Source organism: Carica papaya, chromosome 2 (genome assembly GCF_054855325.1).
Source record: "Carica papaya isolate Zhongbai chromosome 2, ASM5485532v1, whole genome shotgun sequence".
NCBI lineage: Eukaryota > Viridiplantae > Streptophyta > Magnoliopsida > Brassicales > Caricaceae > Carica > Carica papaya.
Window position 1 is genome coordinate 22,433,248 of NC_142310.1, and position 13,227 is coordinate 22,446,474.

Sequence of the window (13,227 nt, forward strand, 5' to 3'; positions counted from 1 at the left end):
TAGTAGGTCATTATTTGACTATTAGTTCCAAGCATTTAGTTTACTAGTTCAACTAAAATATTTATGTATAAACATGAGTTATAGAACATTCAAGAGTTATTTCAAATGTGGTATAATAATCATTAATATGTGTGAGTTCACCAATGTTATGCTGATAAATTTTCTTGCTCGTATAATCCGGTAATGTGCTCTAATCAAATCATTTGAACAAGAAAATTCGTAAATACCAAGTTGCAAATTGATAATAAAGACATATTACCATACTGTTAATGCATATACTAAAACTAAATATATAGATAGGCCACGTTGATGAATTAATAAGGACATATGTATCTTATTATATGATAGAAAAAAAACAAAACAAATAAACGAAAAGCACAAGAGCATAGACAAAAAAAAAAAAAAATTTCTTCAAACATCACAACTTCCTCGTACGAGTATAAATCAAATGTAAAAATAAATTACAAAGGAAGAGGTTATAAGGACAAAAGAGACATTAATACATTCATAACTTACAAAATTTAAAAAGTTCATAATATTAGAATTAAATATTACTGAAATTGTAAGATGATGTAAAACTAAAATCAAGAGGCAGAGAGGGAAAGGTAGAAACTTGAAATAATTCCTTTGATAACATAATTATTTTAGAGCTCAAAAGAAAATTGCACATGGCTGCCCGTACCATAACATACAAACTCTTATTTTTAGTTAGCAGAGAATTCTCATATATATATATATATATATATTGGGTTATAAATAGTGCTTTTTAAAAATAATGAGTACAAAAATATGAGAAAAATGTGAGTACAAAAATACTAAATAATAGAAATATAAGTTTTTTTGGTAACCATAAATTATCTTTATGTATCTTACATACTTTAATGTTAATAAAAATTAAATCAAATTTACTTTCTACCAAAAAATAAAAGATTTTTTTAAAAGCAGGTGCTGTTACAAGCATGGCCTAACTGTTAAAAGGCCCAAGTTATAGGGCTAATTGTTACGTTCTCTTATAAATATACAAAGTAGATTTTTCTGCACATATATATATATATATATATAAAAGGGCAATATAGAACTACTTGACAAGATTAAACGAAGAAAATCAAAAAACCAAAATGCATAGCAAGACAACCGGATAGGACCTGAGAAACATACATCTTGGATTTCCGCCTGGAACCAGAAAGAACATCATCAAAACTTCATTCAAAGAACTGAGGCCAACCTAATTACATGGCTTGGTGATAATCAATCTGGCTTCATTCCATAGCTCCTGCATCCAGCATCCCACACGCTCTGACAATTTAGATCAGCAAATTGTCATCCTCAATCACCAGCACTGGTATTCAGATGTGAGAATGTAGGCCTCTCGTTTGTCCAAATGTACTTGAGACAAGGGGCACGATGAGAATCCCATAGAGCTCGCAAATGAAACCTGTAAGGAGAACCTCAGAAATCAGGCACAAAAATTGGTTGGAACTTCTAATTATCAATTCGATGACATAATTGATAAGAGCTACTACTTCAGTTTAGTTATTTTTTCACTATGCATCCTGGAAAAACCTTTTACTTCAAAATTTGATATTTTATGTTCAATATAAACTTCTAACTACATTAGTGAATATCCAATAAGATATGCGACATATTCATGGTGCTCCAACTTTAACTTGCTTCATCCTGGCACATTTTGGAGATCTTGATCTGGGAGAAAATACCCTTTAGAAATAGATACCACTTTGTTAGTAATCGTTCTAGGACTTCGGGTGGCAGTGTCTGAACTTTTTCTCTTTCATTTCTCTATAGATTCACAGACTCAGATAGCTGCATTTTAAACTTATCTCCAGTCCTCCACTGAGGCAAGAAAAGCTCTACTTCCATTATCTTTATCTTTGTACCTTTAATCTTCTTAATTGTTTCTATTTTTCTTTACCCATTCTTCTCACCCTTACCATCTTCCTATCCCACTCTTACTGGTTGGTCCTTAGTTTACCCTAAGCATTTTACATCGGTTTCTTACAGTGTACTTCTGAATTCTGTAAAATAAAAGTAATATTAGGAAGAGGAAAAATATCACAAAGTTATAAACCTCATTTGGTATAAGAAATCTATTACTCCAACCATTTATATATTGATAAGACAAATCAGTACCGACGGCTCGTCAGAAAAGTCACCTGCAAGATTTCCAGTCAGCGAGGGTCCAGTAAGCAAGGTTCCACTAAGCAAGATGATAAAAGGAAGGTCTATCAACATTTTCTTATGGAGATTGAAGATGCGTCAGTTGGGTCCCCTTTTCTGCCCCTAGGACCCCTGATCTAAGACAGGCAGGATAGAACTAATTTGTGCCGAGGATGATTTAGGAAAAGGAAATCAAGTGATGAGCAGAAGAATAGAAATAGAAGAAAAAATTAGAGATCGAACTGAAGAAATATAGAACGAAGTAGACTGAATAACATACTTCAATATAATAACAAGAAAATTGAGCACAGAGAAGTAACAAGGAATAAAGCTTTAGCAAAAGAATTCTCAATTACAGTCAATTTTTTTAAATAATCTTAATTATGTCATTTTATTATTCTTTCTATTGATAATTATTAGCCTATTTATAGGCATTGGTTAAAACTAATAAAGAAAACATTGAAATAATAAAAGATGAAATCAAAAGTTTCTATAACTTAAAATCTAACTTAATAACCTAAGTTTCTATTACTTAAAATCTACCTAAATAGGCTAAATAAATTCAACATGCTAAATAATAATAATAATAATAATAATCACAAAAGCCTCTTAATGGAAAATTTATTTCAAATTGGGGCTTTCCATCATTTTACTCAACTTGGTAAAAACTCAAGCTCGAGTTTTGAAGTGAAGAGACATGAAGGCTGGAAAGAGTCAGATATGCGTCCTAAAATCTTCAATAAAATTGAGACTTGTGATAATGTCACTGAAAGAACAGAATTGACCAAATTGGTAAGTTACATAGACTTATTAGCCAACAAGGCAAAATAAAATCCTAATAAATGTTTTGACGCAATCATCACAGATTGGAAGAACTTTGACAGGAGCATGAGAAGAATCTCGTCTCAGTAGGAGGATGGGGCAAAACAAATTTGTCATAAGGAGGCAGGTGCTTGACATGATCAGCAGATGTGGAAGCCAATGTTTCTTTAATTGCCAATAATAGTTAGAGAGGAATTTAATCTTCCTATCTTCTATCACAAAAGAAGTGTTAGTTGTACTATTAAGCTCAGTTTTAAGTTCTTGCAAACCACCCCATATTATATAACTTCTGAGTATAAGTGTTGAAACTGATAGTGGAATTAGAGAGGAAGATATTTTATGTACATTTGTATTTTTTTTAAAGAAAAAATATAATATTTGTATTAGCAAGGTACCAAAGAAGATAGGGTACCACCCCTTCACAAAAAAATTTACAAATTTGTTAGTGAGTCAATGACATCCCCAAAATCCTCAACCTTAATGATATCATGCCCCAAAGACAACCAAAGTAGTTAAACCATCTCTCTTAGTTTACTAGTACTATTCACAATCCCCTCAAACATTCATAAATTTCTTTCCTTCAAAATAACCTAAAAAACAGATAAGGGAATGAGTCTTGCAATTTCAGTTTTCAGCCCTGCCCCACCCCAGGCCCAAATCTCCTCCTCAATCGAACCAGCCTGTACCCAGCAGATTCCTACCAAGCCATACACCAAGCTCCAGAGTTCATAAAATAGCCATTCACCAAAGTACATCCCCTGACCTTCAATTTGTCCAGAGTTAAAATGCTTTCCCTACAGGCCTCTCATGCAAAGAAAGCCATCCTTGGGGGCGCAGAGTTTTCTCAAATTAAGGTACTGGGAAATCTGGAAGAACTACACTTTGTATGAACCATCAGCTTGTAATAATAAGAGCTCACCAAAAACTCACCATTTTTGCACCCCCTCCATAGCACCTGATCCGGATCAATGCAGATTTGAAAATCAGATATGTTCTTCAACAGGTTTACATACTGCACTTCCCAATCGTTCAAATTTCTACAAACATTAACGGACCAGATACATCTGTCATTATCCCTCACATAAGCCTCTTCCACCAACATATTTTTGGATTGTGCAATTGCATAGATTCTGGGAAAATGGACTTTGAGACACCCCCCCTCCAACCACTGATCGTGCCAAAATCTAGTTTCATTACCCCTACTCACTTTCCAATTCAGGTTCTCCACAAAACCAGACCAGCCCATCTCGATATTTCTCAACAGACCTAAGCCGTGCCCTTTTCTATCCACCCTCCCCCAACCCATAAGTGCACAGGTCTGCCACCTGGCCAAAATCACCCTCTTCCACATCTTACCATCCTCTCTCAAGAATCTTCAAAACCACTTGCCTTGTAAAGCTTTATTAAATTCAACCACCGATCGAATGCCCAAACCACCAGCATAAGTAGGCTTCTTTATTTCGTCCCATTTGACAAGATGAAACTTTTTTCTATCCCCTCTATCGCCCCATAAGAAACGACATTAAATAGTCTCCAATCTTTTAGCAACAGTTACCGGAATGGTCAACGTTTGTATTGTTCTTTAAAACCATATATATACTAGTACCTATAGATAGAAGTACCTAAATAGTAACAAAAACAAAGGTAATTAGTCAATGAATTTACTTCTTAATGTAAAAGGTAAAATAAAGAAAGTAAAATTTATATCTTATGGCAGTATGTTATGAGTTTAATGGTACATAGTCAAAATTCCCATAAACTTCCCCCTTAGGATGGTGCCGAGGTGTCTCACATGCCTATCTTACAAACTAGTCCATGAAATTGTTTATTGCCAACATCTTCAGTGAAGAGATCAGCTAACTGGTCTCCAGAACTCATATACTACATGTTTAAGATACTACTATTTACGTTTCCTCCATTAAATATCTATCAATCTCCACGTGTTTACCCCTATCATGCTAAATGGGATTATGTACTATACTTATTGCTGCTTTGTTACCGTATAGTGTTAGACCTGTTTTATCTAACATCCTTAGTTCACGTAGTAATTTCTGCAACCAAAGTACCTCACACAAACATGGTAATTTAGGATAAAGAGAATTTGAACATTAATTTTTGAGAAAATTTATTAGGAACCAAGATTAGTGATCCCATACCTCATTTATCAAATCAATAACTTAATGTTTGAATAATAATCAAATGAATAATATGTCTAATAACTAAACCGAAATACCCTATTTATAGACACGAAAATACAACCAAATAAAATATGTCAATATAGGAATCCAACTAAATAAAAAATGCTAAGGCACTAAAAGTATAACCAAGATAGAAATCTATGTAGGAATTCTACTAAATAAAAAATAGCTATTAATTAAATGTCATATTAAAACTAGAACTCTAATAGAAAAGGATATTAGATCTCCATATTGCCTTTAATCTAAGACCTTACAAAATATTTATTTTCTTTTATAGGTTTTGCATCATCTTGTGCTATTGATTTTTATTCAGCCTTTGCACTAGATCTGCTCACTGCTCACTGCATTTACTCCTAGAATGTGCAACAATTCAATGTAGATCTCCTATCAGGAGACCCAATAATCTGCACTGGTATACCTTCTATCTTGAGGTGATTATGCATGGAAAAGAGCGAGCATATTCCATTAAACATATTTCAGATATATCAGAATTCAATAAACTAAATTTAGGTGTGGTTCTCAGGGTTCATGCATGTACTAGCTAATTGTATTTAAAACATAAGCCATATCAAGTCTACTTCGAGCTAGGTAGATTAGTCTCCAATAGTCCTTCACACTTCTCAACTTCAATGTGCTTACCACCATAACCTCTCACCCGTGATTGGTTTTAATGGGAGAGTCAGTAGGTTACAATCTAACTTATTAGTTTCTCCCAAAAGATCCAGAAAGCATTTGAGTTGACAGATAAAGAAACCACCTCCTGATTTGGCTATCTTGATACATAGAAAATATCGTACTTTGTCTAGATCTTTGATTTCAAGTTGTCGAGCTAGAGACCGTTTTGACTTTGCCATTTCCTCTGTATCACCCGCTATCATTACTATATTGTATAGACAATGTATATAGTAATCTTACCCTTACGATATTTGATGAATAGGGTGTGATCAGCATTGTTCTGGTGAAACCTGACAAACCATGCTCTCTGCGATTGCTTCAATCCGTAGAGTGCGTTCCTTACTCTATTCAATATTGAATCTTGGGGAATCTCCAATTTCGACTTCTCTAAATCTTCGTACAAAAATATATATTTGACATCAAACTACTACAAGTCTTAGTCACGATTAGTTGCACTCAATAAAAAGATCCTTATGATATTCATCTTTGCAACTGGCAAATATCGCATGATGCTTGACAGTTCAACCTAATTTGGGTGAATCCTTTTGTGACCAACCAAAATTGAGCTTCTTTCCCATATTCCTATTACTAATAAAATAGATATATAGACCTTAAGAGGGACGATATAGGAGTTGTTTTGTAACAAAACTTCTAAGGAACTTTAAAACCAAAAGTTTGCAATGGCATACAATTGACAAGACAAACTACTTTTAAAACTGCATCCCCTAGTAAGGTGTTGGGACATCCATAGAGAACATGGGGGATCTAGCAATTACAAGTAAGTGCCTACTCTTTCTCTTAACTATCCAATCAATACCTTGGAGGCCAAGATACTTATGGAAGATACCACCAAACATTCTGTCATAGTCAAAGCAAAAGATTTCAACTTTTGCATTAAACTGTATACAAATCATTTTATGCAAGGACTTAAAATATGAAAAGAATCGTTTTCCGCATGCAACAGATAAACTAAAATATTCTCATGCAAGAGTTAGTAAAAAAGATAAACCATCTATAGTCAAATAATAACTCAATAAAAGGGAACCATATATAGCCAAATAATGACAGTTTCCATAGAATCCCGCTCATCAGAGAAAATTGTCAGAAAAGAAACATAATTAATCATAGAATAAGAGGTTCTCGTGTGTTTTCCAAACTCACACGTATCATAGGTTAACAACTCTAAATTCTAATTTTTTATCACACTAAGATAAATGATTCTAGAATTGCAAATCATGCGCGATCTAATCTCCTTGCAATTGGGTAACTTGTTGATTACTGGATACTAGTTCTCCAACATAGCTCGAGTACTAGAAGAAATCAAGGAATCGCTATTTGTCACCAACACAGTTTTTCTTGCAGTTTACAAAAGGCAACAGTTTTCCTTATCCTTAATTCATGAAAAACACAATAAGGTAGTATTCAGCTTTATAGCTAAGGTATTTATGATGGCACTTGTAGACAATAGGCTATTAGGAAAATGAAGAATATGCAGGACTTGAACAATATAATGGCAGTACAAGTAATGAAACCTTTACTAGTAATGGATGATAAACACCCATCTGCAATATGAAGTTTCTCATCACCTGAACATTATGTATAGTTTTCAAAATTATCTAAAGAACCTTTCGTAGTTAGAAGCTCCTGAATCTATAATCCATGCATCATTTTGTTTTTCTAGATTGTCATGAAATGATATATCTAACTTGGAAAAGTTGAGAAAACTGCTACAAATGAGTGGGATTGAAATTGTGACAGTAGTTTCAAAGTTTATTTATTTTTAAGTAAAAAGTATAAAAGTGTATTAAAAGGCACCAAAAGGGTACCACCCATTAACAAGATATTTACAAATCTATAATAGTATCTATGACATTTTCAAAATCTTTCCACCCGTAAATGTCATGATCCAAAACCAACAAACCAAAACAATATAACCATCTATTCCTAATTGTGGCCATCTCTTCCTTTATATCTTCAAAAGTTTTGTTATTTCTTTCTTTCCAAATCACCCAGAAAATTGTTGAAGGAATAAACTTTACAATTTTTTTTCTTTTTACACAACTCCTCCGAAGCCCATATTTCCTCCCTCAACGACCTTGCCATTATCCGCTTAATTCCTAAAGGGCTATAAACCATAGTCCAAATATCATAAACCACCGGGCACCAAAGAAGAAAAATCCCAATATTAGAGACATTTTTTATATTGAAATTTGTGTTCATTTGTCTTAGATAAGTTGGCGTGAAGTTATTTCCCTTACCTTTACAACCTCAATTAGACCTGTAATTAAGCATCCAATAACAATCTCTAGTATAATGTGGTTTGCCATAGTAGTCACGAATAGGGTGATCTTTATCAAACATTTTTTGGTTAATAGTTTTTGTTCGTTCACGGGTCATCTCAACAGCTATCCTGTCTTGTCTGTACAAGTGAGATGGATCAAAAGAGTAGGCCTGTCTTAGTCATGGTAATGGATCTCGATGAAAAACTTGAACTTGAGTTCGGCTGTATTCTACAAACATGTTCTTTCTTTGTTAATCTTTGAAATTTGGATGCATCCACTTAATATATTGCTTGAAAGTCTTAATAAAAGTCCGATTCTTGTCATAAACCACTTAATTTAGTAAAACGTTGTGCTATAATCATCTCACCTTGTCTGGCGGCATGTACTTTGTTTAGCAGCTCACATATATGTGCATCATTGCCGATATTAAATTTTGTGGGCAGCAACAAGGAGCAAATATCCACGAGAAATTTCTTGTTGCATTGAGTTGATAAGCCAAGAAATCACAAGTGAGTTTCCTGATTACCATTGGTCAGTCAGAGTGTCAACATTAACTGGTTTTGGTTTATTTCCTGTAACATATCTTTGCAGCTCCCGAGCTTAGATGAATAGTAAGCAAGACCATGACCAAGCAAGGTAATTGAGTCCATCCAGCCTTATTGGGTAGATCTCTAATACCCGATTTCTATCAATACCCAGTCTTATGAACACGAATCTCTACAATTCCCTTATTAGATTTGTGTCCTGCCATCTGTCTTTTAAAAAAACAGATTTTGGTGGCAGAGCGAATTACCTCTTTCTCTCTTTATCGCTCTGCCTGCAGGCACCTCTTCCTCATTCTGTCCACAAGTGCTGCTCCTGCAATAAGAAAAATTAACCATGTTGCGCTTGTCCATTCGCGTCTCTCTCTCTGTTTTGTATAGAAATGAGACCCAAAGTTGATGCTTTCTATCCACAAAGAAAAGTGATGCAAGCTACAGGGTGGTGAGTCAGAAGCTTGAGTTGATTGTTTCTGGTACACAAATTAATTCTCCAGACGAGGTTGATGCACAAAGCAAAGGAGAGAAAGGCTGGAGTTGATGGTTTCTGGTACGCTACTTTGTTCCACAGATTATAGATACAAGTGATGCTTCTAAACTCTAAACTCTGACACGACAGAGATGATCCATGTTTTCAGAAGTAATATATTTTATCTTTTCCTCAAACACAACCATACTAATAACAAACAGACCTGAGATGAGTCAAATCATTGTTTGTTGTTCTCTATGGCAGTGGGAAGGTAGAGATATAGTATCGTTGATCCCTTACTAGCAGCTGTTTGGTAGACAACCTTCTTCCAGTTATGCCTAAAAGTCTACAACTGGTGGAATTTAGCATGACCAGTTATTACAGCTGATATGCCCAATAGAAATCTTGACAATATGTATCAATGAAGATCAACAAAGATAAATATCATCTGGAAACAAAAATTTAATATAAGATATATACCTTCTGCTCACAAAAAGTTGACTGCAAACATCCTTAAAAACGACAGGATGGAAATCAGAGTTCCCCCAAGAAGACATACTTGAAGAACTTTTCTCCTCTTCCTCAAGCCTAGTGCAGTGAAGTGGGATAGAATAACCTCTAATATAGATTCCCCATCGAGAAAATATACCTAATAAATAATATTACGGGTTAGAAAATGAAGTGATTAAAAAACTGCATGGATCTTCCTGTTGCTTCTTAATCCATGATCAGGTGCTTTATTTCATTTAAACCAGAGACTTAAATGAAGGCAGGCAAGAAAAATCAAAAAGCAAATTCTTTTTGGTGCAAAATCTTCTTGTGCATTAAAATTCAAGTCCATGTATCATTCTTCCCAACCTTTGATATAAAGTATCCAAATTGAAATAATAAGTCATTCTCATTTAAACAACATCGGAACTTTTTTTTTTTAAAATAAAAAGTATTAAGTATCTATTAGCATGATAACAATAAAACGGGGATATCACCCATTTACAAAAGCAATTATAATGTTGTTAGAGTATCAATGTCATTCCCAAAATCCACCTCACTATCGACGTCATGATCTAACAAAATTGACCCAAAATAGTGTATCCACCTATCTTTAATTCTATTAAAACTACTTTCAACATTATCAAAAACTCTACTATTTCTCTTTTTCCAAATGATCTAAAAAACAGTCAAATGGATCATATTACCATTGTTTCTTTTTACAAGTAAACCATCCCAAGCCCAGATCTCACCCCTAACTGAGCCCGCAATAACCCAATCAATCCCTAAAAGCCCAAAAATCAAACACCACAATCTGTATGTAGTAGGACACCACAATAATAGATGATTCCATGTTTCCTCATCCCTTAAACAGCCATAACAACCATTGACTGTAATCCTACACAAACTTTTTTGTCTGTCCATAGTTAATATTCCTTCCCAGCAAGCCTCCCATGCGAAAAAAGCTATGCGGGGAGGGATAAACAACATCGAAACTTATTATATAAATATCACTGGTTCACCATTTCAAAAATAAAATGGAGCTCAGAAATCATTAAATCAGTTTATTCATCAGTCTCTGTAGGAAAAAAATGGAAAGAGTCAACAAGTGAAAGTGCACATTCTCACAAGACAACTAAACCCAGGCGAATTATAAACAAAGAAAAAGTAGTTGCACAAAAGCTATGCAAGTAAATGACTGCAAGAAGGTATGCTGTTCACCATTCAACGCTAAGCACTTTCGGGTTGCAAAAGAGTTGCCGAAGTAATTCTCTTTTCACAATTATTTGGAAAGATTCTTCCACAAGTTATCCGATATGCATATATGTTCAAATATTACAAACAGAATGGCCATTGCAATAAACTGAAAATGACAGAACTTACTGGCAAACTATTCAGAAGAGCTAGTGTCAGAGAGACATGGAACATGTAGATCAAACTCTTTTCCAATAGATTTGGAATATATGCACTGAAAGGAAATTCCAAATACGGTTGATAGGCAGTTAAACGAACTGCGTGCAGCATTGAGATCAAATCACCAACAAAAACAAAAGCACCAGCACAATTATGTTCGGTGAATTTAGATGTACTAAAATCCGCAGAAGAACTTCTTTGAAGTTCCAAGCATTCTGGTGAGTAAGGGCTTGAATACATGATCTCAGTCCATGTCGAACCTGGCAACTGATCTGGACTCAAACAGGACTCCCCCTATAAATATTTTCAAATAAGTACTTCAGTTCTTTAAATATATAATCTTCTACATGCTTAATGGAAATAACAAACATCAAGGTAGAGAAAAAAAAAGGTCCAAATACCTACATGAGAACATAAGCAGCTGCTTCCAACAGTTACAGCAGTCATCCACCCATCACCACACTTTCTAAGCTTGACAATATCCTTTGCGTTCAAACAAAAGCCATTCTTGCTTACATTTGGTTGACCATAGGCACTGACTAGATTACTTGATTCTGCTGATTCTAAGCACTGAGTGGTTACAAATGAACTGAGATCCTCAGGACAAGCAAATTGGTCGCTGGTCACCAACTGAATCTTATTGCTCTCTTCCATCAAAGAATTAGGAACGCAGTACCCCTTTCTGGCATCAGGTCTGCTAAATCTTTGAAGAAATAAGGAATCATTTGAGCTTTGAAGCATACGTTTATGTAACAGATCAGCTATCTCCATACACTCTCGTGGATTGTGAACGCGAATGCCATCAAAAGACAAAATCACATCTCCAGGAGACAAGTAACCAAACAATGGTGACACAGAAGGTACGTCCAAAACCTATTCAATTCAATGTAATTACTTCAGAAGTAGGTAAGGAACATGAATTTTGGATTGAAGGTCATAGTGTACTCAGTACCATGGGATTCTCTCCGTGAATATAAAAGGGAAATAAGATCAGGGGCAGGAGCAATAGCCCTAATCCACAAAGTGCGCAAAACTAAATACGTACATGCAAAAACATCTGTAAGCAATCAATAAAAGGAAAGTTTTCAAAGCATAATGTAATTGAAGCCAGTAGGGAATCAAAGGTATACAGTAGTACATAGGAAGTAGACTCACGACTGCATTATGCCAAATGCCGGCACAATAAACTCGAAGAGAAGTAAAGCGTGGTGAAGCTCGCAGCAAATCATAATCGAAAGCAACGAGTGCGCCGGGAAAAAGAGTTGCAAGGAAAATGGCCACGTATTCCAAGCGTATGCCATCACTGCTCTCCAAGGCGAAAGAACAAAGCATTAGGATCTAGTGATAGCTATCGAGTATGGAGTAAAGGGTGAATATTAATAAGAAAAAGAGATAAAAGATACTAGAAAGACTAAAAAAGGAAAAGGAAGGCAGACCTAGCAGCAGCAAGAGCATGACCAAATTCATGAACTGAAACCGAAAGCAAGGTAGAAATGAATATATATGCAGCACCGGAAAGTGATACGTTCTGCATCCAAAAGAGGAACGCATAAAAAAAGAACTGTTTAAAGATTTTCTATATAAGAAAATTTAGCGTTAGAGAGAGGATTAACCGATCGCCAAAATCCAAAAACAAGGGAAGTGAGGCGCAGAGAGTTAGGAGGATGGAGAAGGTGAAGAGCAGAGGCTAGTTCCAGGAGAAGAAGCAACGAGACAAGTAGCAAAACGGTGAGCGCAAAGCCAACTCCTATGGAGAACCAAACCCTCAAATAGCGGGCGTGGCTGCGTCCCAGCCGAAAGAGCGGTTCATTGAAGGCATGCGTCTTCAAGTCGCAGTACCAGCACGAACTGTCCGTCAGTCTCACACCATCCTTACCATCGGGAGACTGCAGTGGAAGCAGAGTGTCGGACCGGCCTCTGCTTCTTTCTCCTCTCTTCAACCTAATAAACCTTCTGACTCGGTGTCTGCCTCCGCTTCCTCCTTCCATTAAGCCGCTTCTCGCTTCCAATCAAACGGCCCATAGAAATGTATCCGTGTCCTCATCTTGGTGTGTTCAGACCTCGTTTGGGCTTTTCTTTCTACGTTGCTTGGGCTACGGCCCATACGTTCTTTTTCTTGTCTTCTTCGACTTTTCTTCTAAATCAACATCGAGGGAATCTTCTCT

The 13,227-nt window shown here is 35.4% G+C and overlaps 1 protein-coding gene across 10 annotated transcripts; it reads right to left on the reverse strand.

Moving 5' to 3' along the window:
- Positions 1-820: 820 nt before the first annotated feature.
- Positions 821-13,202, reverse strand: LOC110817438 (Peptidase M50 family protein). Of its 10 annotated transcripts, XR_015817149.1 has the most exons (11): positions 12,676-13,202; positions 12,499-12,590; positions 12,218-12,365; positions 12,015-12,095; positions 11,468-11,935; positions 11,033-11,356; positions 9,641-9,809; positions 9,384-9,512; positions 8,520-9,010; positions 2,172-2,332; positions 821-1,435 (listed from the first exon to the last, which is right to left on the reverse strand). XR_015817149.1 is itself a non-coding variant. In XM_022045972.2 (8 exons), the coding sequence occupies exons 1-7, from the start codon at positions 13,048-13,050 to the stop codon at positions 9,648-9,650; spliced, it is 1,650 nt and encodes a 549-aa protein (XP_021901664.1). In that variant the 5' UTR covers positions 13,051-13,202; the 3' UTR covers positions 821-1,435; positions 9,641-9,647. The 10 variants fall into 10 exon arrangements, 4 of the variants coding, with proteins under 4 accessions (XP_021901664.1, XP_021901666.1, XP_088069797.1 ...); XR_015817150.1 differs by lacking the exon at positions 9,384-9,512; XR_015817151.1 differs by lacking the exon at positions 2,172-2,332.
- Positions 13,203-13,227: the final 25 nt, after the last annotated feature.

Excerpts from the sequence above, each read along its gene's own strand:
- LOC110817438 (XM_022045972.2), bottom strand. The coding sequence starts at position 13,050 with ATGGAAGGAGGAAGCGGAGGCAGACACCGAGTCAGAAGGTTTATTAGG. Across the intron at positions 12,366-12,498 it reads CATGCTCTTGCTGCTGCTAG|TGATGGCATACGCTTGGAAT; the intron begins GTCTGCCTTCCT and ends CTTGGAGAGCAG. Across the intron at positions 11,936-12,014 it reads TTCACGGAGAGAATCCCATG|GTTTTGGACGTACCTTCTGT; the intron begins GTACTGAGTACA and ends TGAATTGAATAG.